This window comes from Chrysochloris asiatica, unplaced genomic scaffold (genome assembly GCF_000296735.1).
Source record: "Chrysochloris asiatica unplaced genomic scaffold, ChrAsi1.0 scaffold00071, whole genome shotgun sequence".
Lineage (NCBI taxonomy): Eukaryota > Metazoa > Chordata > Mammalia > Afrosoricida > Chrysochloridae > Chrysochloris > Chrysochloris asiatica.
Genome location: NW_006408589.1, coordinates 5,428,170 through 5,453,348, shown reverse-complemented (window position 1 = coordinate 5,453,348; position 25,179 = coordinate 5,428,170). Strand labels below are relative to the sequence as shown.

At 45.9% G+C, this 25,179-nt stretch overlaps 1 protein-coding gene across 1 annotated transcript in view; it reads left to right on the top strand.

Annotated features, from left to right (window-relative positions):
- Positions 1-25,179, top strand: part of NEURL1B (neuralized E3 ubiquitin protein ligase 1B) — a 47,904-nt gene that overhangs the window by 6,967 nt on the left and 15,758 nt on the right. Inside the window, exon 2 of the mRNA XM_006864809.1 lies at positions 21,512-22,057. Coding sequence (XP_006864871.1) covers positions 21,512-22,057 — 546 coding nt within the window. The remainder of the gene's footprint in view (positions 1-21,511; positions 22,058-25,179) is intronic.

Genomic DNA, 25,179 nt, shown 5'->3' with positions numbered 1-25,179 from the left:
CGGCACACAATCAGCTACCACAGGAAAGAATAGAACTGCTCCATAGGGTTTCTATGACGCTTTACCAAAACAGACTGCTAGGTAAGTCGTCCACCTATCCCACCCACCCCTACCCCCAACCCGGTCCCCAGCGCTCGCTCCTCCCAGAGTGGAAGTGGAAAGGCTTTTCAGGACAGAGGCCTGAGGGCAACTCCAGCAGAGCCTGTCTCCCCACAAATATCCTGGGGGTCTCAATGGAAGGGGACATGGTATTGGGGGGGGAGGGCAGGTAAGGGAGGCCACGTCAGGGTTTTTGCAGCCAGCTGGAGGCTTGGATTTCTCAGCTGCCCCATTCCACACCGCGATAATGTGTGGTGGTTTACCAGCAGGGGAGTAGCATTTTCCCTGGACCAGACAGCAAGGACCGTTCAGAACAAGCTATTTAATCTTCCCCACAGACAAGAAGGGTTTGCTCTGCCCCTCTTTTGGACCAAAAGGCTTTCTGTACTTAGTGGTGCTCTTTGAGGCCTTAAAATAGAAGCCGAGAACGCTGGGCAGCAGTGTGTGTGGTTAAACTGAAGGAAGAGAGGGAAGTGAGAAGATGCCTGGGTGCAGCCACACAGGGTGCCAGCACTCACCAAGGCCTAGTTTCCAAGTGACTTGCCCCCACACCACGCCCTTTATCCATCCATCCTTTTTAAATCCGTCCGGGGGTAGTCTCCAAGAAGTCTCCCTATTTTACAGCAGAGGAAACTGAGGCTCAGGGGGGTAAAGAGACCTGCCCTAGGCCATTCAGCCAGGAAAGGACAGAATAGAAATTTGGTCCCAGGCCTGTCCAATCCACAGTTCCTCCCCACTGTTTCCCCAGGATGCTACTCCTTGGGGATCCTCTCGAGACCCCTCTTGTTGGCTTGCTGCAGGGGTGGGTCTGCCTGGTGTCAAGCCATCCTTCCGGAAGGCACAATTTCTTTGCCCTGTGAAGATGAATGGTTCCTGTCCACAGTAGCAGCTGATATGAAACTGTGCACGGAAAGAGCCACGCCCCACCCCACCGACTCCAGGTCTGCAGACTAACCAAAAGGGGTGGAGCCGCCTCTGGGAACCCTGCCCTAAAGGAGAAGGCTAAACTGGAGCCACCGTGCCCCCTCCCAACTATACTTCTGTCTCCTGAGTTGTCTACCTGCTAAACAGGGGTATGGCCTTCCTGCCTCCTCCCCCATATTACAGATGTCTATTTGCCCCAATGCCCTCTTTCCTGAGCCTGGACTGTTATCCTGGATCAAGTCTTTCTGTGGGGCAGGACCCAGGAGCCTCTTCTTCCCTTCCTGTGCGGTCATTCATCTCTGGGTCCAAATCTTGGCCTGCCCCATATTGGCTGAGCAAGCCACTTAACCTCCCCTAAGCCCAGGTTTCCTTGTCTGCAGAAAACAAATGATGTTATCTCTCAGGCATGCAAAGCCCTCACACAGCACCTGCTATGGTTATACCTTCACTGGACAAACAAGTCCCGGCCCCTGCGGAGTCCTTCGTCAGGGCTCTGCAGGATAGGCAGATGGATAACCACTCCTAACTTGGATCATGCAGCGTGTCTGTTCTAAGCAGATGCATGCATTTAACCCTCAGGAGAAGTCCTATGAAGTAGACATTAGTATTAGTCCCATTTAACAGTGGCACACAAAGAGAAGGTAACTTTCCCAAGGATACTCAGCTCTTACAATCCAGCACGATACAACGACCTCCACTGCCATCACTCATAACAATCCTATAAGACAGAGTAGAAGTTCTCCATATGGTTTCCGAAGCTGTAAATCTATATAGGAGCAGACAGCCTCATCTTTCTCCCCAAGCAGCTGTGGCTTAGAGCCAATGACCTTCCAGTTAACCCACCAGGGTTCCTTAATCCCAACTACTAGCAAGGGATGTCTAGGGGGAGCGCTGGAGGCCTAGGTGGGGGCCATGTCACATTTGTGTCATGTGTTGGTTTTCCAGGGCTGCGGTAAGAAATTACCATAAACTGGGTGGCTTAAAACCACAGAAATTTATTCTTTCATAGTTATGGAGGCCAAAAGTCTGAAATTCTGAGGTCCGAAGGGAGGAACTCGTCTGTGCTGTTCTCTTAGGTTCTGTTGATTTCCTGGAACCCTTGGCATTCCTTGGCTTATAGGCATATCCCTCTAATCTCTGCCTGTGTGTGCTCCCATGTCTCTGTGTGTGTCTTCTTGTCATTGGATTTAAGGGCCACCCTAATCTAGTATAACCACTTCCTAATTTAATTACATCTGCAAAGACTCGATTTCTAAATAAGATCGCACCCACAAGGTACCAAAGGCTGAACTTCAGCACAAGTGTTTTGGGGACACAATCACATTACATACTTGCATTACATACTTCCAGTACCCATAGTATATACAGCAGAAATCTGTAACCATTTGGAAATCCTGGCAGTTTTTTTTTGTGTTGTTTTTTTTTTTTTTCAGTTGCTCACCTAGTTCATTGGTCTTTTGTCTCATATTCCATCTGTTGGCATGACAAAGTGGGGTGCTAACCAATCTGTGTTCTGGTGTGGGGAGCCCAACTGACATCTTCCCCCAAGATCTTGTGTGTAGGTCTCCACCCCCAGCCCTCAGCTAAGGCAGGTTAGGGGGCAACTAATTTCTAGAACTTTCAGCACAGTGTAGAGGAATCTTTGCTGGTATGAAAGCCATGTCATCTCCGGGGTACAAAGCACCCTGAAAAACATATCCTGAGGGCCCCTGGAACCTGCAGATTGCTACAGGGCCAATGCCTGAGGCTGGGGGAGCTGAGCAGGGAATCGGGGACTCTGGCCCAAACTCAAATATGACAGTGTGAGGATATTACACAGAGATAGATTTCAGCACAGTCAAAGGAAGAACTTTCTAAAGGTAGAAGCTGTCTGGAAGTAGAGCAGAGAGAGAGGGAACTCCCCATCATGGGAGTGGAGCTGGTGTTTAAGCCCAGTTGGGACTCGGCATGACTGTTAATAGTCAGTTGGCATGTCTGATGGAGCCTGGATGTGTTGTCTTTTAAGGTGGGTTTGATGGGTGTGCCAGCCAGTGCTCCTGGTACACTACTGCAAGGCCCCCTCTCAGGCTTTCCCTTATACCATCCTAACCGCCCAATTCTGCTTGCTGGGCTGTTTAGCCCCATTTTATAGGTAAGAAAACTGAGACTAAGCCCAGCCTGCAGCCCAGGCCTGTCTCAACTCCCAGGCCTCAGCACCCTTCAGACTCAACTCCAGGTGTTCCTGAGTCGGCATTAGGACAATCATCCTTAGGTGCTGGCTCCAACTCATCCTCATCCCTCTTTTCCTTTCCTAGTTCTTGTTACTGAAACTCCGAGAAGCTCAGAGCTGCCTCTTTACTCACACGGGGAAAGTTCTTTAATGAGTAAGCCATTTGGAAAAGGGAGGCCATGGCAGCCTCATTCTTCAGAGAACAGGCGAATCAGGGGTGGAGTGGGGGTGTCTGGGGTATATTGGCACTTGGCAGAACGTCCACAGCTATTAAAAGATGTACTTTATCTGCATCTTCAACATTACACATTGTTTATATCACATTTATATCCCCCAGGCACACGTTTTCTTACCTTTACCCCGAGATTTATGAGATGGGTGGGTACATACAAACCCATTGTCCCAGGACTGGATCAGCCTGGTAACTTTCCACTCTAAAAAAACGGCTCCTCACTTCTCAGACAAGGCCACTAAAGGACAGGAGATGGCAGAAGGGAATTTCCAGGTCTCTAGGGAGTCCTGGTGTGGCGCTGTGAGTTAATGCACCAGACTGTAAAGCCATTTGAACTGCAAGGTTGGCAGTTCAAGCTCACCAGCTTCTCCTCGGAAACCCTATACAGGGTCGCTATGGGTTGGAATCGACTCGATGACACATAACAACAACAACAACAAGGCATACTGTAGAGCTATGCAGCAGCTGTGGAGTTGTTCCCCAGGACCAGAGGATGCTGGGAATCAGAGTGTCCCTTACTCATTAGGCAGATCAGAACACTGAGGACCTCATCCAGGATCATTCAGTGATTACAGATAGGGCCTTTGGCTGGAATCCCCAGAGTTGTTAAGTGCCCTTGTATAGGGTTTCCAAAGCTTTGAATCTTCAAGGGAGCAGAATCCCTAGAGAGGTGATGGAAAAAGCACTTATGTGAGTGATAGTCCTGAGGCCTCAGTTCCAGCCTGTTTAACCTGTGTGACCCTGGCAAGCCACTTTCACTCTCTGAGCCTTCATTTCCTCATCTTTGTAGTTGTTGTTAAATGCTGTTGAGTCAGTTCTGACTCATAACGACCCTATATAGGATTTCCAAGGAGCAGCTGGTGGGTTTGAATCACCAACCTTTCCGTTCAAACCAACCTTGTAGTCTAGTGCATTATCCTACAGCACCACACCATGATTCCCTAAACCCCTTTTATAGATCATTTCTAGCAGCTACTAAATACCTAGAGAAGTAATTGCACATAGTGGTCAAGAGTTTGCATAAGCTTAATTCCTAACCTTGCCACTTACTTACCTGCACTGTGACCTTGGGCTGCCCCTACTCCTCTCTGGCCCTAATGTGCTCTTTGGGCTGTAGAGAGGTCCAGCAAGCCAGCAACACTCAGCACATAACAAATGGTCAGCGCTTGGGGGGTGTGGGGTGGAGATTTTATCAATATTCCCTCCAGTTTACGTTTCCAACTTATCAAGGCTCCAGTTTACGTTTCCAAACACTTACCCTTTTCCCTGTAGATGAGGCAAAAGTTAGCACAGGCTTCCTGCGGCATCCTTTATCCACACTCTCCTACATTCAAGAGGTCCTCTAGGCACTGGTTAGAAAGAAGGTGAGGGGCAGAAAGTCAAAGTGGAGGACGCATCGTGGGGTGGGGGCAGGAGCAGGGGCTCAGAGCCTTACAATACAGGGAAGGGCATTAGTTGAGGACCCTGTACAGACAACTAATACACTTTGCTGGTAGGAGCCACCTTAGAACCAGGCTGGTGTAGTTAGTATTCCAACATCAACTACACTTCTTCCTGGCTGTGTGGCCCTGGGCAGCTCTCCCAACTTCTCTGAGCCTCCTTTCCTCACTGGCAGAGGGTCTGGTAACAGTCAGCCCTCCAGTGCTTTTGGGAGGGATCCCACAGTCTCTGGTGGGTGGAGGGCCAAGCTCTTTGTAGCGCCCTGTGGGAGGTCTGCCCCGCCTCATGGTGCCCCGCCCCCCATTATTTTCAGACCTCAGGGACACTTGGCAGTGGGGCTCCCCCCACCACAATCAGTCACCCGCTTTCCTTTTTTAGATGCTTTGTTCATCCCAACTTCCGCCAAACTGTGGCCTTTGAACAGCTCAAAACAAGCTGATTGGTGATATGCCCCTTCACCGCTCCCCCCCTCCACCCCCGCCCTCATCCAATGCTTCTTTCCAGAGATCAGGCTGGGCCAGCACTCATCCTCTTTGTCAGAAGGTGTCTTTAGCAACTTGTGCTCAGTTTAGCTTTTTCTTGCAGGTTGGGGGTAAATGAGAGTCTGTGGGAAGGAGCGAGGCAGAAACAGAAAGAATACTGCCTTCCTTGAGGTCAGGCAGGGCCCCACTGGAAAATAGATACAGCCTCACAAGTGGGGCTCCCTTCTCCTTCTGGGCCTCAGTTTCCTCACCTGTGAGTTACTGGCAGGGTGTGGAGATGAGTGGATGGCTGACCCCTGGCATGCCCTTGGTGGGGCCCTGCTCCTGGGGAAAACCAACAACCATTTTGCCCAGCTCTTGGACTGGTGAAGAATGTCTCCTCAGTTCTAGGAGTGGGGCTAGTGCTTCTGTGGACCCTGAGAAGCAGGACCAAGCAGTCGACTGTTCCAAAAATCAAACAGAGGCCCTGCAAGCTCTAACTCAAGGTTGAGGTCAGCAAGTAGCTTCTGGGCACCCAGAGACTAGGACAAAGAAAAAGGAAATAGTGGGCACCACCAGCTTATCAGTGGGCAGCTGCCCAGGGCTGCCTGGAAAAGCAGGTACTCCTGTGCAGGACTGTGGTGACCGTTGGAAGTGACACTTGAAACCTGGACTGTTGTCAGTAATAAAATGTGTACCTTCCATGCGGAAGACCTGGTTTGATTCCCAGCCAATGCCCCCATGTACAGCCACCACTCACTGCCATTGAAGGCTTGTGGATTGCTCTGATGCTGAACAAATTTCAGCAGAGCTTCCAGACTAAGATGGGCTAGGAAAAAAGGTCTGGTGACTTACTTCCAAAAATTCGCAGTGAAAAACCTCTGCATCACAGTGGTCCTGAAACACATCCATCCAATCATGGGGCTGACTCAGGACTAAGTAACATTTCGTTTTATTGTGCGTGGTGTTGCCATGAGTCAGGGCTGATGCCACAGTAGCTAACCAACAAGAGCAACTGTGCTAGGTTATTTTGACAGATCAGGTCTATGGGCAGGGACAGATTCTATGGAAAGACCCAAGGAGGATCTGACTCTTCTTCCTCAGAAAGGAGAATCTGTGGGGTCCCTTCCTGCTCTAGCCCCTTTGAAGGCCCCTTCTTCAGCCTTAGCCTCCTCAATGGGACCGTCAAGACCTTTGGGTGCAGCCCTCATTCCTGTTCACCTCCCCTCCCACCCTTGCTCTTTCTGATCTCATGACCATGATCTCTGCCCAAAACACATGTCCCCATCCTTCACCATGCTCACATTGCTCCTCCTCAGTGGTTCCCACCACACCAGTTCTCTGTGAACAACCACCCATACAGTCCTGGAAGCCTTATGTATCTGTCCCCACCCAGGCCCCTGCCCCACTACCGACCCTGGCATGTCTCCGAAGCTCCATGAAATGTCAAATGCTAGAGGAAGTGATGTACTCAAGAAGGAATGAGGGTACACTCCCCCACCCCCTAACCCTCGGAGCCAGTGCCTCTGAAGTTAGAGTCTCCTGTGTCCCTTTATCAGGGAGAGACCTTCAGGCTGGGGGCTGGCAAAGGATTTGAGCTTTCTTGGGAATCCCGGCTCCAGCCAGCCAAGCACACTTGGAGGGGGTGTTGGGATGACCTCACCCCCTGAGAACTCGGTGCATCAGAGCCCACTTGAGCAGAGTGCTGCCACTTAGGACTGGAAGGAGTGGATTTTCTTCTCTCCAGCAGCATCTTGTGTCCTGCAGCTTCCCTCCCTTCATCTTGCCTGCCTCAGCCACCTCACAGCTGTTGACAGGAGCATCAGGCCTTCCCAGCTACACCAGGGTGACAGGGTTTTGTTTGCAAAGCCAAGGGCAGGGGAGCAGTGTGGCGGTTTCCAACGTTGGCTGGCCCTTTTCCATCCAGGGTGCTGGCTAACCAGGCATCTGAAACCAAGAACAAAGTCCTGTTAAACCAACATCTGTCTTCTGGTGCATGTCACTGCCCCATTTGGAGGAAGTGAGGGGTGGTTGGTTATTTTTTCTAGGTCACTTTTAAACCCACCAATGGAAAAGGGACTCTTGCTGCCAAAGGAGACTGATACCGTGGCCCCTTTTGAGTGACTTAAAGCCTTGCCAAATATCAGCCCTGCCTTTCTCTCTCTAAAAACACCCCACCACACACATACCATGCTGCTATCCACTGTCCACAACAGTAATTTAAATTTGAACTTGAGCAAATATTGTTTGAACTAGACATGTTTCACTTGAGGTCCACAGTCGGAGAATGGGTGTTATCTGGGTCCTGAAATAGTATGTAAAATTGGGTCTGTGGGAGTGAGTATACTGTTGGGGACTATCGCCTGTCTGTCAGATTGTCATACTGTGGTGGCTTGCCTATTGATGTGATGTTGGAAGCTAAGCCACTAGTAGTTCAAATGCCATTAGGGTCATCCATGGTAGACAAGTTTCAACAAAGTTTCCAGACTAAGACAGACTAGGAAGAAAAGTCCCACCACTTGTCTGTCAGTTTGTCGCACTGCGATGGCTCGTGTGTTGCTGGAAGCTATACCATTGGTATTTTGATTACCGGCAGGGTCACCCATAGTAGACAAGTTTCAGCTGAACTTGCAGACTAAGATGGACTTGGAAGAAGGAGAGGTGGACTGCTTCTAAATGTTTAGCCATTGAAAACCTATGAATAGCAGTGGAACATTGTCAGATAACACCAGAATGTTGTCAGATATAATGCCAGAAGATGAGTCCCTCAGGTTGGAAGGCACTCAAAATACAACTGGGGAGAGCTGCCTCCTCAAAACACAGCTGACCATGATGACGCAAATGGAGTAAAGATTTTGCGACCTTCATTTGCTGATGGGGAAAACTCAAAATGCTTAGAAACATCTGCACACATCCATTAATTATCAGAACATGGAATATATGAAGTATGAATTTAAGAAAATTGGAAGTTGTCAAAAATGAAATGGATCGCATAAAGATTGATATCCTAGGCATTAGTAAGCTTAAATGGACTGGTATTGGCCATTTTGAATCTGAGTATCATATCGTTTACTTGGGAGTGACAGATTGAAGAGAAATAGTGTTGCATTTGTCATCAAAAAGAACACTCCAAGATCTGTCTTGAAATATAATGCAGTCTGTGATACGGTAATATCCATACACCTACAAGGAAGACCAGTTAATGTAACTATTATTCAGATTTACATACTGGCCACTAAAGCCAGGGATGATGAAATTAAAGAATTCTATCAATTTCTTTAGTATGAAATGAATCAAACATGCAATCAAGATGTATTGATAATTACTGGTGATTGGAATGCAAAGGTGGGAAACAAAGAGGAAGGATAACTAGTTGGAAAATATGGCCTTAGTGATAGAAAGATGCTAGAGACTTCATGATAGAATTTTGCAAGACCAATAACTTCTTCATTGCAAATACCTTTTTTAAACAGCATAAAAGATGATCTTACCATATGGAATACACAGAAATCAAACTGAGTACATCTGTGGGAAATTGTTGTTGTTGTTAGGTGCCATCGAGTCGGTACCAACTCATAGCAACCCTATGCACAGAAGAACGAAACACTGCCCGATCCTGGGCCAACCTCACTATTGTTGCCATGCTTGATTGAGCCCATTGATGCTGCCACTTTACCAATCCATCTCGCTGGAGGTCTTCCTCTTTTTCTCTGACCTTCCACCTTACCAAACATGATATCCTTCTTCAGAGAGTCCCTCCTGACAATATGTCTGAAGTATGAGAGATGATGTTTGACCATCCTGGCCTCCAAGGAGCAACTCTGGCCGCACTTCTTCCAACACAGATCTGTTGGTTTGTTTTGTTTTTTTTTGGCAGCCCATGGCACTTTCAATATTCTCCTCCAACACCATAACTCAAAAGCATCAATTCTGTGGTCTTCCTTATTCACTGTGGGAAGAGATGATGTAAAAGCTCCATATCACCAGTCAAAACAAGGTCAGGGGCAGACTGGTAAACAGACCATCAATTGCACATATGCAAGTTCAGACTGATGCTGAAGAAAATTCAAACAAGTCCAACAGAGCCAAACTATGACTTTGAACATATCCCAAGGAATTTTAAAATCATGTCAAGAACAGATTTGATACATTGGACACTAATGACCCAAAACCACAAAATTTCTGGGGTGACATCAAGAACATTCAACAGGAAGAAAGCAAAAGGTCATGAAGAAGACAAAAAAGAAGTAAAAGAACAAAAGGGATGTCAGAAGAAACTCTGAAACTTGCACTCCAACATAGAGATGCTAAAGCAACTGGAAGAAGTGAGAAGATAAAAGAGCTGAACAGAAAATTTCAAAGGTCATCTTGAGAAAACAAATCAAATATGATAATGAAATGTGCAAAGACCTGGAATTAGAAAACCAGAATAGAAGAACATGCTCAGTATTTCTCAAGCTGAAAGACCTGAGGGAAAAATTCAACTCTTGACTTGTAATCCTGAAGGATTCTATGGGGAAAATATTGAATGATGCAGAAAGCATCAAAAGAAGATGGAAGGAATCAAAGGAAATAATTGATGCTCAACCATTTCAATAGGTAGCATATGACTAAGAGCCAATGGTACTGAAAGGAGAAGCCCAAGTTGCACTGAAGGCATTGGTTGATAACAAGTTCTGAGAATTGATGGATCACAAATAGAAATCTTTCAAAAAACTGAGGCAGCACTGGAGACACTCATTCATCTATGCTAAGAAATTTGGCGAACTGACTGGAAGAGATCCATATTTGTGCCCATTCTAAAGAGAGGTGACTCAGTGGAATGCAGAAATCATCGGACAATATCATTAATATCAAATGCAAGTAAAATTTTGTTTAAAGATAATTCAAAAATGGCTGCAACAGTATATTGACAGGAACTGTCAGCTGTTCAAGCCAGCTTCAGAAGAGGATGTGGAATGAGGGATGTCATTGCTAATGTCAGATGGATCTTGGCTGAAAGCAATGACTATCATAAAGATGTTTGCCTGTGCTTTATTGACTTTGCAAAGGCTTTCTACCATGTAGATCATGATAAACTATGGACAACATTGCAGAGAATGAGTATACTGGAAAACTTGTGCTCATGAGGAACTTTTATATAGACAAAGAGGCAGTTAGTCAAACAGAACAAGGGGACACTGAATGGTTTAAAAATCAGGAAAGGTGTACACCAGAGTTGTATTCTTTCACCATACTTATTCAGTCTGTATGCTGAGCAAATAATCCAAAAAGCTGAATTATATGAAGAAGATTGTGGCCTCATGATTGGAGGAAGACTCATAAGCAACCTACTATATGCAGATGATACAACCTCGCTTACTGAAAATGAAGAGGAGTTAAAATACTTACTGATGAAGATCAAAGACCACAGCCTTCGGTATGGGTTGCACCTCAATGTAAAAAAAAAAAATCCTCACCACTGGACCAGTAAATAGCATGAAGATAAATGGAGAAAAGATTGAAGTTGTCAAAGACTGTTTTGCTTGGATCTACCATCAACACTCACAGAAGCAGCAATCAATAAATCAAATTATGTATTAGAATGTTAGGCAAATCTGCTACACAAGATCTCTTTAAAGTGTTCAAGAGCAAAGATGTTGGTTTGAGGGCTAAAGTGGGCCTGACCCAAGCCATGGTATTTTTTAATAGCTTCATATGTATGTAAAAATTGTACAGTTAATAAGAAAATAATATTAAAGGTATCATGGACTTCCAGAAAAACAAATGAGTCTGTATTGGAAAAAGTACAGTCAGAATGCTCCTTCTAAGCCAAGGTGGCCAGACTTCATCTCTCATACTTTGGACATATTAACAACCTTTGCAGATTGTTATTGTTAAGTGCCATGGAGTTGGTTCCAAATCAGTGACTCTGTATAGGGCTTCCAAGGAGCAGCTGGTGGGTTTGAACCACTGACCTTGCAAGTTAGCAGTTCAGGGCTTATCGTACAGCACCACACCGGGATTCCCTTGCAAGTTAGTTCAATTATTAAATCTCCTAAGTGAAGATGTGTATCTGGCATGTGCTAGGGGCTCAGTAAATCTAGATAAATCCTCTTGCTGAAAGCCGGAGTAGACTAGACAGTTCTCTCGGTTAGCAATTCCCTTTCCTGGTGACAAAGAATCTGCTGAAAATTTCAGCAAGAATGCCATATACTGACTGCCAACGTGCTAGAAGCAACCAGAGAAGCTGTGGCAGATGCTTCCTGCCATCCTCCTGGCAGTCAATGCCATTTCCTCAGGCTCTTTTTAGATGAAAGGAAAGGCTGGGCAGAGGAGATGAGTGAGGGTCACTCAGGGGATGTCACAGTGCACATTTGGGATACTGCTGTGATGGCTTAAAAATAGGTCTGTATCCTTGACACCATGGGGAAGCTATCCCAGAGCTTTAGAGAGGCTGATCCTCGCCAAGGTCACATGGGAGAAACATGTTGGAATACATTTCCTATCCGCCACAGGTAGGTAGAAGGAGCTCTGGTAGTGTAGTGGTTACGAATTGGGCGGCGAACCGCAAGGTCAGCAGTTCGAAACTACCGGCTGTTCTGTCGGAGAAAGATGAGGATTTCTGCTCCCATAAAGATTTACAGCCTTAGAAACCCTGTACAGGGTCGCTGTGAGTTGGAACCGACTCCGCGGCACATAACAACAAAAACAGCAACAGATAGATAGGTGTCTGTGACCCAGGAACAAACCCTCTAATCAAAGGAACTGAGATCCCGGCTGTTGCAGATGTTTAGTACTCTTGCTGCTAATGGAAACATTGGGGGTTTGAGTTCCCCCAGAGGGATCACAGAAGAAAGGCCTGGTGATGTACTTCTAAAAATTGTCATTAAAACCCTATGGAGCACAGTTCTATTCTGACACACGGGACCATCCTGCGTCAGAGTCAACTGGACAGCAACTGCTAAACTAAAGCAAATAAATAAGGTAGAGAAAGAGATCAAGGGTTTGATAAGTACCGACTATGTGCGGACCCTGTGTGTCTGGTGACTTTGCCTTTTGAATCGTCATCTTGCAGAATGGTAAGAACTTCTGCTAGTTTTTTAGTTTGAGTCAGGGAAGCCCAGAGATGTTAAGTGTATACCTCAAGATCACACAGCTAACCAATGACAAAACCAGAATTTCAGTCCAGGTCTGTCTGACGCCAAATTTGTGCTGTTTTCAACCACCTTGCAAATTAAGATTTTAAAAAGGTGGGGGAATGGGGCTGGATGTGGAGACAGACAGATGTGAAAGGCTTACCCAGTGGTTGGACTTGATGTTCCCTATGAGGAAGGACAAGTTCCTGGATGGTGCAAATGTTGACATGCTCAGCTGGGAACCAAAAGTTGGAGTTCAAGTCCACCCACAGAGACTTCAGAATAAAGGCCTGGTAATCCACCTCCAACAGATCACAGCCTCTGTGTCCAGTTCCATGTGGACACAGGTGGGGTTCTGCATGAGTCAGAATTGACTCGACAGCAACTAGATGGGGAAGGGAATGAACATTTGTTGAGCATCTGTTGTGTGCCAGAACTCAGCAGAGATATGGGATCTGAGAGTATCCACCATTTATAGGTGAAGAAACTGAAGCTTTGGTGACGTGACTTGCCAAGGACCCTCAGATAAGCACAGGCTGGAACCCAGAGCCCATCTCTGAGATGAGTTCTAAAAACTGATGCAAATGACCCTCAGAGCTACCTAAGAAGCATTCTCGTGGTGACCTGTCTTCTAGAAGGACCGTTGTAGCCAAAATGGAGCTCCTTATTCACTATCCATCCACAGCCACTTATCTCCCAACCCAAAAGTCTGCCCACAGTTTGATGCTGTCATGATTCCCTTGAGTAAATGCTAAGCAGAGTGGACCCTCTTCTCTGTTTCTGGTAGGGCAGCCTCCGGTTAACCCTAAGAGCTGGGAAAGGACTTCCCGTTCTTCCCCTTGAGCATAGAAACGGTTGATGGCAGAAGTGTCTTGTTTCACAGGAACCCCTTACTTGTCATTACAGACCCTACCTCCAATTTCTGACCAAAGAGGGTAGAAGGCTGTAGCCAGTATCCCCACAAAGCCAGCAAGACCTCTCCCTCTCAGGGAAGAAAGGGGTATAGGGCTTGGTCCTTGGAATGGGTAGAAGGCTTGATCACCACTGACAGTGTCTGAATCTGACCCTGGTACCAGTGGCCAGGGAACATCTGCATCAGAGAGAGAGAGCTGCTGTCACATCAACTGTAACAGAGCAGAATAAAGCTTTGCCTGATCCTACATCCTTATGATCACCAGCATGTCGGAGTCCATCCTTGTGGTTATTGTTCAATCTGTCTCACCGAGGGTCTCCTTCACCCTCACTGGCCCTCTACTTCACCAAACATGATATTTTCCTCCAACGGTTGATCCCTCCTGATGATATGGCAAAAAAAAAAAGTGAGTAAGACAACATTCCATTTTGATACATCAGATTTTCATTGGCTAATTTTCTAAAGTAGTTTGCCAAGCGTTTCCTCCTAGTCTGTCTTAGTCCAGAAGCACCACTGAAACCCAGCCTCCATGGGTGACCCTGCTGGTATCTGAAATACCAGTGGCATAGCTTCCCGCATCACAGCAACATACAAGCCACCACAGTATGACAGACTGACAGACGCGAGGTTGACTTGACCATTTGGGGAAATAACTGAAGTGCTCACTGGAAGGGGAAAGATGAGGGACATTTGGGTTGGAATATGCTGGGGTAGGATAATGCTGCAGGATAAGCACTAGATTGCTAATTACCAGTTACTTTGTGGGAGAAAAATTAGACTTTCTGCTCCCGTAAAGATTTGACAGCCTTAGAAAGCCTATGCAGGGTCATGATGAATTGAAATTGACTTGAGAGCAGTGCCTTTTGTTTGATCCTTTGGTACAAAATGTAAGCATAAAATAAGCTCAGGAACCATGTGGGAAATGCTTTGTATGTAACATTGAGTTAGAAAAGAAAAGGCAGGTTGAGCAATTAATGTGCGCTTGGATTGCCAAACAGTTAGAAGAAGTACCTTCTTAAGGAAGAAAGTCATAGCTGGGAAGAAGAGCATTCATTTGGGGTCAGAGAGAGCAGGGTTTGTATCTCAATGCTTGTAGCTGTGGGCTGTGTCTTTGCTGGAAAATGGAGACAGTAGCCCTGTGGGTAGAGATTTGTTTTAAGGATTAGCTGTGATCACATATCAAAACCACTCAGCACAGGGCACAAAGTGGAACCACATGGAGAAGGGCTGGGCAGAGACAATGAAAACTACAAGTTGGGGTGTGAGCATGGGAGATGGGGAGTCATTTTTCTCCTCTTTGCCAAACTTTTCTGTAATGTGGCGGTAGTGTTTATGGTGGTAATTTAAATCCTAACATCCAGGTTTTTGCCTGATGTCTCAGAACCAGAATGTTCTGCAGGGCCCCTTGGATCCATGTCTGCATTTCTATTTCTTGAAGGAGGCACTTTCTCTAAAAGCAGATGTTTGTGTACAATTTGGGGATTGCTTATTGTTCTCTTATGTTAAGCACCTTCAATTTGTGTAAATAACAGATCCTCTTAGACACTTTTTCACTCCGGTTTTCTTAATCTCACTTCAGAGCGCTGGCATCAGAGGGGAAAAAAATAGAGTGTTTATCCCTCATTCCCTGAAGGAAGTCAGATCATATAATCAAGATTAAACAAATATGTAAACCCCGCCAGTTACTTGGCTGCATGTTATCCTAACATATAGTTTGGTTTTGCAGGAAACTTCCCCATATAGTAACAAGGCAGCACTTCTCAACACCCAGCTTTCATTGAAATTGACAAGCTGTGCTTTAAAGAACATCTGTTTAGGATTCCCAAATTGCTTTGGAAAGAAACTCTGATTGGGAGATAAGATTGGGGTGCTGGGGGAACCAACAATGATTGCAAGGGGAAACAAAACGTTAAATAAGTTTGGCCAGAGGTCTCGGGTTCTCAGAAGGGCTTTTGATCTGTGGTCATAGTTAATGTTTCCTGAAGAATTCATGGGCGCAGAGGATGGGGGTGGGAGGGCGGAGTGTTGAGCCTGTTGACTGCTGGGAGTCTACAGGCCGGAAGTTGAATGACTTGTACAAAGCTGAGGAGTCTCATGGTTTTGATGGTTCACACCCGGGAATTATTTCCTTCACTCATTTGATTTTGTTCTTCCCAAATAGCTCTCCAGTCAGCAACTCCTCTTTTCCTTGTGGTTGTGGAGCCTGGTTTCTGGGAGGCTTCTCCCTATAGTGGGGGAAAAGGGGGTGGGTGGGAGATGGTGTGTGTATGCGTGTGTGCCTAACCCTGCTGTAAACCATCTCCCAACATTGTGCCTTTCCCTCTGGTGCCTGTGATGTCAGTGGTACCCTCTCTCCTGCTGCCTAAACTCAGAGATCCCCACCATATTACTAACTCTCTCCACAAATGCCTGTTCCTTCCTGCCTCTGCGCCTGTGTTCTTACAGCTTAAAACGTCCCCACTCCACTCCTCAAGACCTGGCATTCCCCCTGCCTTCGTCACTGGTGTTGACCCATAAGGTGGTCTCGACCACACTCTGTTGTTATTGTCAAGGAACCCCCCCCCCGCCCCCCCGGGTAGTCCAAGTGGTTAAACTGTCAACTACTAATCTAGAGATACCTCAAAAGAAAGGTCATAGCCTTCAAAACCCCATGGGACCCAGTCCTACTCTGACACACATGGGGTTGCCATGAGTGGAAGAAATCAACTCCATGGCAACTGGTTGGGTGTTTCTGGTTGTCGTTGACTATCATTGTCTGTTCACCTGTCTTCTCAACTCAGGACACTTGAGTCCCATGAGGGTGTGGGAGCCCTGTGTAGCTCTGCAGAGAGGGTGGGTGAATGAATGAATAAGTAAGTGGAGTGAACCTTTTGCCTGCTACCTTCCACTACCAGTCTAGCATCCAGTAGACCTGCCCAGTGATGAAAGGAAGCAGTGGGCAGACTCTTCCCCACCTCTCCTACACCTAGGGTTAAGGGCCCAGACCCTTTTGTCATCTTGTGTTGGCTCCTAAAGACAAAGAGAGTATGATTTTAAACAAACAAACAAACTCTAACTCTGCCCTTAAACTAGCTGTGTGACTTTGGGCAAGTCACTCAACCTCTCTGAAATCTATTTCTTTTATTGTGAATGACCTATGCAACCCACAAATGACATATTGGTGGTTGCAAGTATCAGAAATCCACCTCAACCTCACTTATAAGCAAAAGATAGCTCCCCAAGCTGACAAGTCTACAATGCTTGAATTGGACACACCCCAATATCTAGAGTTGGAATGAGGTAAGCCCACCACCCGGGGAGAAGGAGGAGGACAGTTGCTGGGCAGAAAGAAGCAGCAGGCGCCCATATTATAGGAACTGCAGAAAAACATAGGAGCCCTATGTTTCATGATGGCTCCAGGCCTATGGAAGGAGCTCTGGTAGCATAGTGGTTACGAGTTGGGCTGCTAACCTCAAGGTCAGCAGTTCAAAACTACCAGCCGTTCTGCAGAAGGAAGATGAGGCTTTCTGTTCCTGTAAAGATTTACCGCTTCGGAAACCCTATGCGGGGTCACTATGAGTTGGAAGCAATTCCAAAGCACACCACCACCGCCGCCACTTGGCCTACGGAAGACGGGTTTTGGCTGCCCCTCCACTTGCCTACTTGCTCATACCATTCTGGCTCTGCAGGCTTTCTTCTCAGCCATGCCAGGCACATCCCCACCCCAGGGCCTTTGTGCAGGCTGTTGTCCCTTCCTGGAATGTTCTCCCCCCCCAGATACCTTCATGGTTCACTTCTCACCTTCTTCAGGTCTCGCCAGGAAAGTAACTCCTTAAAGAGGCCCTCCCTGAAGGCCCTGTCTTAAGATAGCATCTCTCTGTCCACATCTGTCTCAATTAACTAGTGCTGCTATAACAGAAATATCACAAGTGGGTGGCTTTAACAAACAGAAATTGATTTTCTGACAGTTGAAGAGACTAGAAGTCTAAATTCAGAGTCCCAGCTCTAGGGGAAGGCCTTCTCTTTCTGTCTGTTAACTCTGGGGAATATCCTTGTTCTGTGGCTCCTCCTTGATCTTCATGGAGCAAGGTATCTGTCTTCCTCCATTTCCGCTTCTTGTTTGCTTGTTTAATCTCTTTTATATTTCAGAAGAGATTGACTTAAGACACACCTTATTTTAATATTGTCTCATTAACAAACAGAGTCCTGATGTGCACTGTAGGATAAGCACTGGACTGCTAACCACAGGGTTGATTGTTCAAATAAAGTCACACTTCAGAAACACTATAGAGGGCACTTGAGTCCGAATGGACAAACAGCACTTAACTGCCACATTAACATAACATTCCCAAATAATATAATAACCATACAGATATAAGAATTAGGGGAGTCCTGATGTGGTGCTAATAGAATGAGCACTGAACTGCTAACTGTGAGGTCAGCGGTTCAAATCCACCAGCCACTCCTGGGAAACCCTATACAGGGTCGCTATGAATCAGAACCAACTCTACAGCACTTAACAACAACACAGGGGTTAGGATTTACAACACAAATTGGGGGCAGACACAATGCAATACATAACACCATCCCTGGCCACACTTTGTTCTGTAACCAATAAAGATCATGTTTCATTGGTTGATGGCAAACTTCTGCAGGAATGTCACTGCCATCAGAGTGGGGACCTTCTGTCTGGCTGACGGACTGCTGTCTGCCCAGCTCTTAGCTTGGTGCCTGGCACATAGTGGTGCTCAATAAATATTTGTTGAATGACTGAATGACTAAAAATCTCTTACATTCCTTTTTTCTAATGTGGGGCTCCAGCTTTTTAGTCCTTGTATTTTGTGTTCTGTGCATCAGTGGCTTTAGTTAGCAGAGAGGCCTCATGCTTCCTTGTACCATTTCCTTCCTCAGTGACTGGAATCCCTTCCCCTTGAGTCTGGGGAGGGGAGCGATGGGCTGTCTGCCTGATCTTTGTTGCTCTCTCTTTTCACTTTCCTCACTCCCATAACCCTCCAATGTGCCCAATGCACAGTGTACCTTGTGTCTGGGCACAAGAGGAGTGATCTCTGCAGTGACGTTCATTGCCCTGGGTCATCATTCTTCTCTGGAGACTGCAGACCATTGTACGCCTGTGGTTGTCTGTGCTCTGTGAGAATTTGCCATGAAAATGTACTGAGCTGCTCTTGTTGAGGAGGGGCAGATGCATGTGCAGTAATCACCCTGATGCCCCCAGGCTGCCAGAGTCTACAGGTTACTGCCACTGGGATGGGAGGAGAAGGGAAGGAAGGAAGAAGCTCCCATCTTAACAGCTGAACACCTGGGTTCATGGGTAGTGGCTGGGTTCATGGGTAGTGGTCAGGTCCTTTGAAAGGAAGCCATCCCATGATTTTCCAGTACCTTCAGAACAGAACTTCCTTAACAGTGAATCTCAAAGGGGAAGGGTGTACCTTCTGGAAAAGGCTGCCTTGCTTGTAAAGCATCCCTTCATTTGCTGCAGGTAAAAAGGAGAGGAAGTCATAGCACCCTGGCTTGGGACACCTTTGAAGCCTTAGTGTTATTACGAATCGGGCTGTGAATCTCACGGTCAACAGTTTGAATCTACCAGCTGTTCCGTGGGAGAAAGATGAGGCTTTCTGCTCCCGTAAAGATTTACAGCCTCGGAAACCCTGTACAGGGTCGCTATGAGTCGGAACTGACTCCACAGCATATAACAACAACAACAACAACTAGTTGTCATTAAGGATATCTGGTGCTATAGGATAAGCACTAGACTTTTTAAGTCCAAGGTCACCAGCCAATCCACAGGAGAAAGATGAAGTTTTCTGCTCCCATAAAGATTTACAACCTCAGAAACCCTATACAGGATTGCTGAGTCAGAATCAACTCAATGGCTGTAGGTTTGGCCTTATTAAGGGCATCTACTGCTCGTCTGTCAGTTTGTCCTATGGTGGTGGCTTGTGTGATGCTGAGCCTTTGGTAGTGAAGAAAGAATTCTAAGCTGCACTGAAGGCATTGGTGAAAACAAGGCTCTAGTAGCTGACAGAATATCAGTAGAGATGTTTTAACAAACAGATTCAACACTGGAAGCGCTCACTCATCTATGCCAAGAAATTTGGAAAGTAGCGACATGGCCAACCAATCGAAAGAGATCCCTATTTGTGCCCATTCCAAAGAGAGGTGACCCAACAGAAGGCAGAAATTATTAAACAATATTACTGAGACCACACATAAGTAAAATTTTACTTAAGTTTATTAAAAAATTATTATAGCTGTACATTGACAGGGAGCAGCTGGAAATTCAAGCTGGATTCATTAGCGGACATGGAAGGAAGGATATCATTGTCGATATCAGATGGATGTTGGCTGAAAAAAAGCAGAGAATTACCAGAAAGATATTTACATATGTATTATGGACTGTGAAAAGGCTGTGTAGATCATAACAAATTATGGATAACATTGCAAAGAATGGGAATTCCAGAACACTCAATTGTGCTCATGAAGAATTTGTATATAAACCAAGAGGCAGTCATTTGAACAGAACAAGGGGATTTTGTGTGGTTTAAAATCAGGAAAGATGTATGTCAAGGTTGTATCCTTTCACCATATTTATTCAATCTGTGTGCTGAGCAAATAATCTGAGAAGCTGGACTATATGAAGAAGAACATGACATCAGGATTGGAGGAAGACTCATTTACAACCTTTGATATTTTGCTTACTGGGAGGACTTGAAGCACTACATTCTTCAGTTTGGATTACACCTCAACATACAACAAAACCCCCCACAACTGAATCAATAAGCAACATCACGATAAATGGAGAAAATATTGAAGTTGTCAAGCATCTTGTTTTGCTTGGATCCGCAGCCAACACCCATGGAAGCAGCAGTCAGGAAACCAATGGATGTATTGCATTGGGCAAATCTGCGGCAAAAGACCTCTTTAAAGTGTCTAAAAGCAAAGATGTCACTTGGAAGACTAAGGTGCACCTGACCCAAACCTTGGTATTTTCAGTAACCTCATATGCACGGAAAAGCTGGACAATGAATAAGGAAGACCAAAGAAGAATTAATGCTTTTGTATTATGGTGCTGGTGGAGAATAGTAAATATACTATGGACTGCCAGAAGAATGAACAAATCTCTCTTGAAAGAAGTATGGCTGGGATGTTCCTTAAAAGCAAGGATGGTAAGATTTCATCTAACATAATTTAGACATGCTGAAGGACACTGTGCTTGGTAAAGTAGAGGTTCAACAAAAAAGAGGAATATATTCAATGGGTTGACTCAGGGGTTACAACAGTGGGCTCAAACATATGAACAGTTTTGAGGAAGGGGCAGGGCCAGTCAGTGTCTTGTTTTGCTGTACATAGGGTTCGACTGTACATGGGTCACTCTGAGATGAAACTCGACTTGATGGAATCTAACAACAAAGGATATGTGTCGTTTTATTCTAGGAACTTCATCCTCATTACTTCTTAGCAACTGTGAGTTAAGTAACGTCCCTATTTTACAGGCAAGGCAACAGACTAGAGAAGTGGTTGGGTCTGTTATGTGTTGCACAGTCAGGAACTGCCAGAGAGCTGGAATTCTGGACTGCCTTTGCGACCCCAAGATGGCACCCTTTCTGTTGCCTTGTCTGCCTTGCTTTTGAACATAAATTGCACAAAGAAAAGTAGCCACATACCTCCACTACTCCTCAAGATTGCTGTTTCTGAAACCCTTTTCATTCTTTTGTTCATCTGTTTGCTTGCTCACTCGTTCATTTGCTGCTTTTGGATGGTTCCCTACTGCCCCGAGTTCGGGGACCAGGACCCCTGGAGGAATTCCCCAGTTCTGGAGGGATTTGATGGGGATGGAGACTTACTCTGCTGGTGTGATAAGATCATGATCTTGACCCCTCTTAAGCTGCCCAAGCCTTGGTTGGTTTGTGAAGTGGGTATAGTGGCACCCCTGTGGCAACATGGGGCGAACTGGAAATAGCTGGCAAAGAGGGTCTCCCTTTGATCCTGTCTGAAACTTTCATAAGCTTCCAGTTCTCAGATTTATTAAAACAGGATTTAAAATTAAATAATTATTAAAAGAGGAAGGGAGGCTGGAGAGTCTGAGGAGCCTAACCACCCTGTCTCTCTCTCCCGCAGAGTCTAGTCCACCAGCACGCCTCCTGGCCACTCGGCCATGCTGTGGCCCTGGTCCCAATCGGCGCCCGGTTCTTGGCGAGGCACCACGCTTCCATGCACAGGCCAAGGGCAAGAACGTGCGGCTGGACGGCCACTCACGCCGGGCAACGCGGCGCAACAGCTTCTGCAACGGCGTCACATTCACGCAGCGACCCATCCGGCTGTACGAACAGGTGCGACTGCGCCTGGTGGCCGTGCGCCCTGGTTGGAGTGGTGCTCTGCGCTTCGGCTTCACAGCGCACGACCCGTCCCTCATGAGCGCCCAGGATATCCCAAAGTATGCATGTCCCGACCTCGTCACACGGCCCGGCTACTGGGCCAAAGCACTGCCCGAGAGCCTGGCTCTGCGTGACACCGTGCTGGCCTACTGGGCCGACCGCCACGGCCGTGTCTTCTACAGCGTCAACGACTGCGAGCCGGTGCTCTTCCACTGCAGTGTGGCCGTGGGCGGCCCACTCTGGGCACTCATCGACGTCTATGGCATCACTGATGAGGTGCAGCTTCTAGGTAGGGCCTGGTCCGGGCTGGAAGGGGGGTGGGGCTGGCCTAGATGTTTCCTTTGGAGGACTCAGAGTTTCTTTATGTGTATGGATGTGTACGTCTTTAATGTTAAGTGCCACCGAGTTGGCTCCGACTTATAGCGACCCTGTATAGGGTTTCCGAGGAGCAGCTGGTGGGTTTGAGCTGCTGACCTTACGGTTCACAGTACAGTGCTGATCCACAGCGCCACACCAGGAGTCCAGTTCTTTAGTAATCACAGACATTTAAAGAGGTCTTACTTTGCCAAGCATTGCTCTAAGCATTTTATACATTTTAATTCATTTATTTGTCACTACAACCCACCATCCCCATTTTACAAATGAGAAAACTGAGGCATGGAGAGGTTAAGTCCCTTGCCTAGCAATGCAAAGCTAGGATTAGAACCCACACAGGTTGGTTGCAAAGTCCATGTTTTTGCCCAAAAACATTCACTCTTGCCTTCCCTTAGTTACTTGCACATCACTCACTCATTCATCCATCCTTCCATTCATTCATTCACTTGCTTATTCTTTCTGTTTCTGAAACTCTTTTGTTCATTTGTTTGCTTGCTCATTTATTCATTTACTCATTCATGGACACATTCCAACATGTATTTATCTACTTGCTCACTCCTTCATTTGCTCTTTTTTTTTCTCTCTCTCTACCTCCCGCCCATCTCCCCACCCCCTTAAACTAAACTCCCTCTTGAAAACTTGTAAGTTCACCACTTGGTGCCTTTATCGCCCCTTCATTTTAGGTAGCCAATGTCTAAGTTGCCCGTCCCTATCTATCCTGTGTACAGAGGGGATAGTATTGATTCTTTATGTGACGACTCCTTCCCTCTCTGTTGGTATTTTGAGCTACTACCTTCAGGTCAGGTTCATTCATTTGCTCTTATACTCATTCATTACACAGCAGGCAAACCTGTGCCTTAATCTCAAACATTCATGTGGAGGCAGCAAGCAGTGAGATAGATCAGACCCAGGTCTGCCTGTAAGATACCCATAGTACACTGGGGAAGCAGTCAGAGATGGTGAAATTCTGCTGGTGAGAACTTGTTAGAGGGAAAAATTTCTTCCCTTATTTTGTGGCCTTATCTTTCTCTTATTTTATTTTTTCACTTTTTAAAGAATTGAAGTAGAGTTCATATAACATAAAATTAGCCATGTTACATGGAAATAGTCCAGTGGACTAATGGGATACATGAACATCAGTTCCCACAACCCTGAGACCAGAAGTACTAGATGGTGCTTAGCTACCACTACCAACTGTTCTGAAAGGGATCACATTAGAAGGTCCTGGATAGAGTAGGAGAAAATGTGGAACAAAACTCAAAATCATAAAGACCAAGCTTACTGGTCTGCTAGAGACTGGTAGGATACTCCTAGACTATGGCCCTTAGTCAACATCCAGATCTGTATATGAACTCACCCCTGGCTCAATTTCCAGTCCAACAATGGACAGGCCTATAAGGGGAACGAAAACACTACGGAGGTACACACATCTTAGAATATTCTAATATCCCTTTGAGATTAGAAAAACAGCATTTACCCAAGAACAAAGTTCAGAAGGGTTTGGAAAGAAGAAGGAATGGAAACCGAAAACACAAGAAGGAAGTAGGATCAGTGGTGTTAGATCATAGGGATTGCAATCAGTAATGTGAAACAAAATGTATGTGGATTGTTGACTAGAAACTGCTCTGTAAACTATCACCCAATTCACAATTTAAAATTTTTTTAAAGATTTTTTTTTTTTACTTTCCCATTACAGTGTACAATTTAGTGGCATTTAGTACTTTGACAATGTTGACACTCATCATCTTGATCTAGTTCTAAAACCATTTTTTATCTCCCTAGAGGGAAACCCTGGATCATTAAATATCACTCTTACTTGCCTCCGCCCCTGGCAGATATTTTCTATTTGGGACATTCTCTCTTGACCTCAGAAATTGTTCCTGAGCCAACCCAACCTCTACTTCTAGAGGAACAAAGAGAGAACAGCTTTCTCAGGGAGTCTGGACACAATTTCATGTGTCATTTACTAACAGTGAAGTGCACAGACCTAAAGTATAAGGAGTATTTTGACAGATTTGCACACCTGCCAGTGACCCCAAAAAGCTCCTTGCTACGTCTTCTGAGGCAACCTACCTCTTCCCAAAAGGTAGTCACATTCGTCTGATTTTTTTTTTTTTTACCATATATTAGTTTTGCCTGTTCTTATACAAATTGAATCATATAGTATGTATGCATTTGTGTCTGGCTTCTTTAGCTCAGCATAATATTTTTTGAGATTCACCCATGTAGTTGTGTAGTTGTGTGGCTGGTTCCTTTTTATTGCTGAACAATATTCCATGACAGTGCAAATGGTTGACACACTTGGGTGCTAACAAAGAGGTTGGAAGTTCTAATCTATCCAGAGGTGCTTCAGAAAAAGGCCTGGCGATCTCCAGAGAAATCAGCCATTGAAAACCCCTTGGAGTACAGTTCTGCTGATACACATGGAGTCAGAAGTGATTCTACAGCAACTGTATGTGGAAGTAACATCTATACATCTGTTCTGATGATGAAAGTTTGGACTGTTTCTGATTTTTTTAGTCTTGCATGTACAGGGAAAACCCATGCCTGGCCTCCTTATCCTTCCCCTTCTGCCCCTGCCCACCATAGCATCTGGACTGTGTGCCCCCTCTTACCCACAGAAGTTGGCAGTCAGCAGAGCTTCTGAATGGTTAGGAGGGGGTTGGGAGTCACACAGACCTTAGTTCTAGGCCTAGATCTTCACTTGCCAGCTGCGTAGCCTTGGCCAGGTGACTGGAATAATCTTTCTCTCAGTTTTCATCCATAAATTGGGATTGTTACAGGGTTACCTGAAATGATGGATAAAAGGTATGCAACACAAGACCTAATACACAGAAGTCTCTCAAGAAATTTCAGCAAAGAAATACAGTCTCTGTTCTATAAATCCAAGTGACCAGATTGTGAACCACTACTGACCCTTGATGCTGAGGCCATACTTGGGCATTTTAATCATGTACCCGTGGAGCTCTGGTAGCGTAGTGGTTACGAATCGGGCTGCGAACCTTAAGGTCAGCGGTTCGAAACTACCAGCTGCTC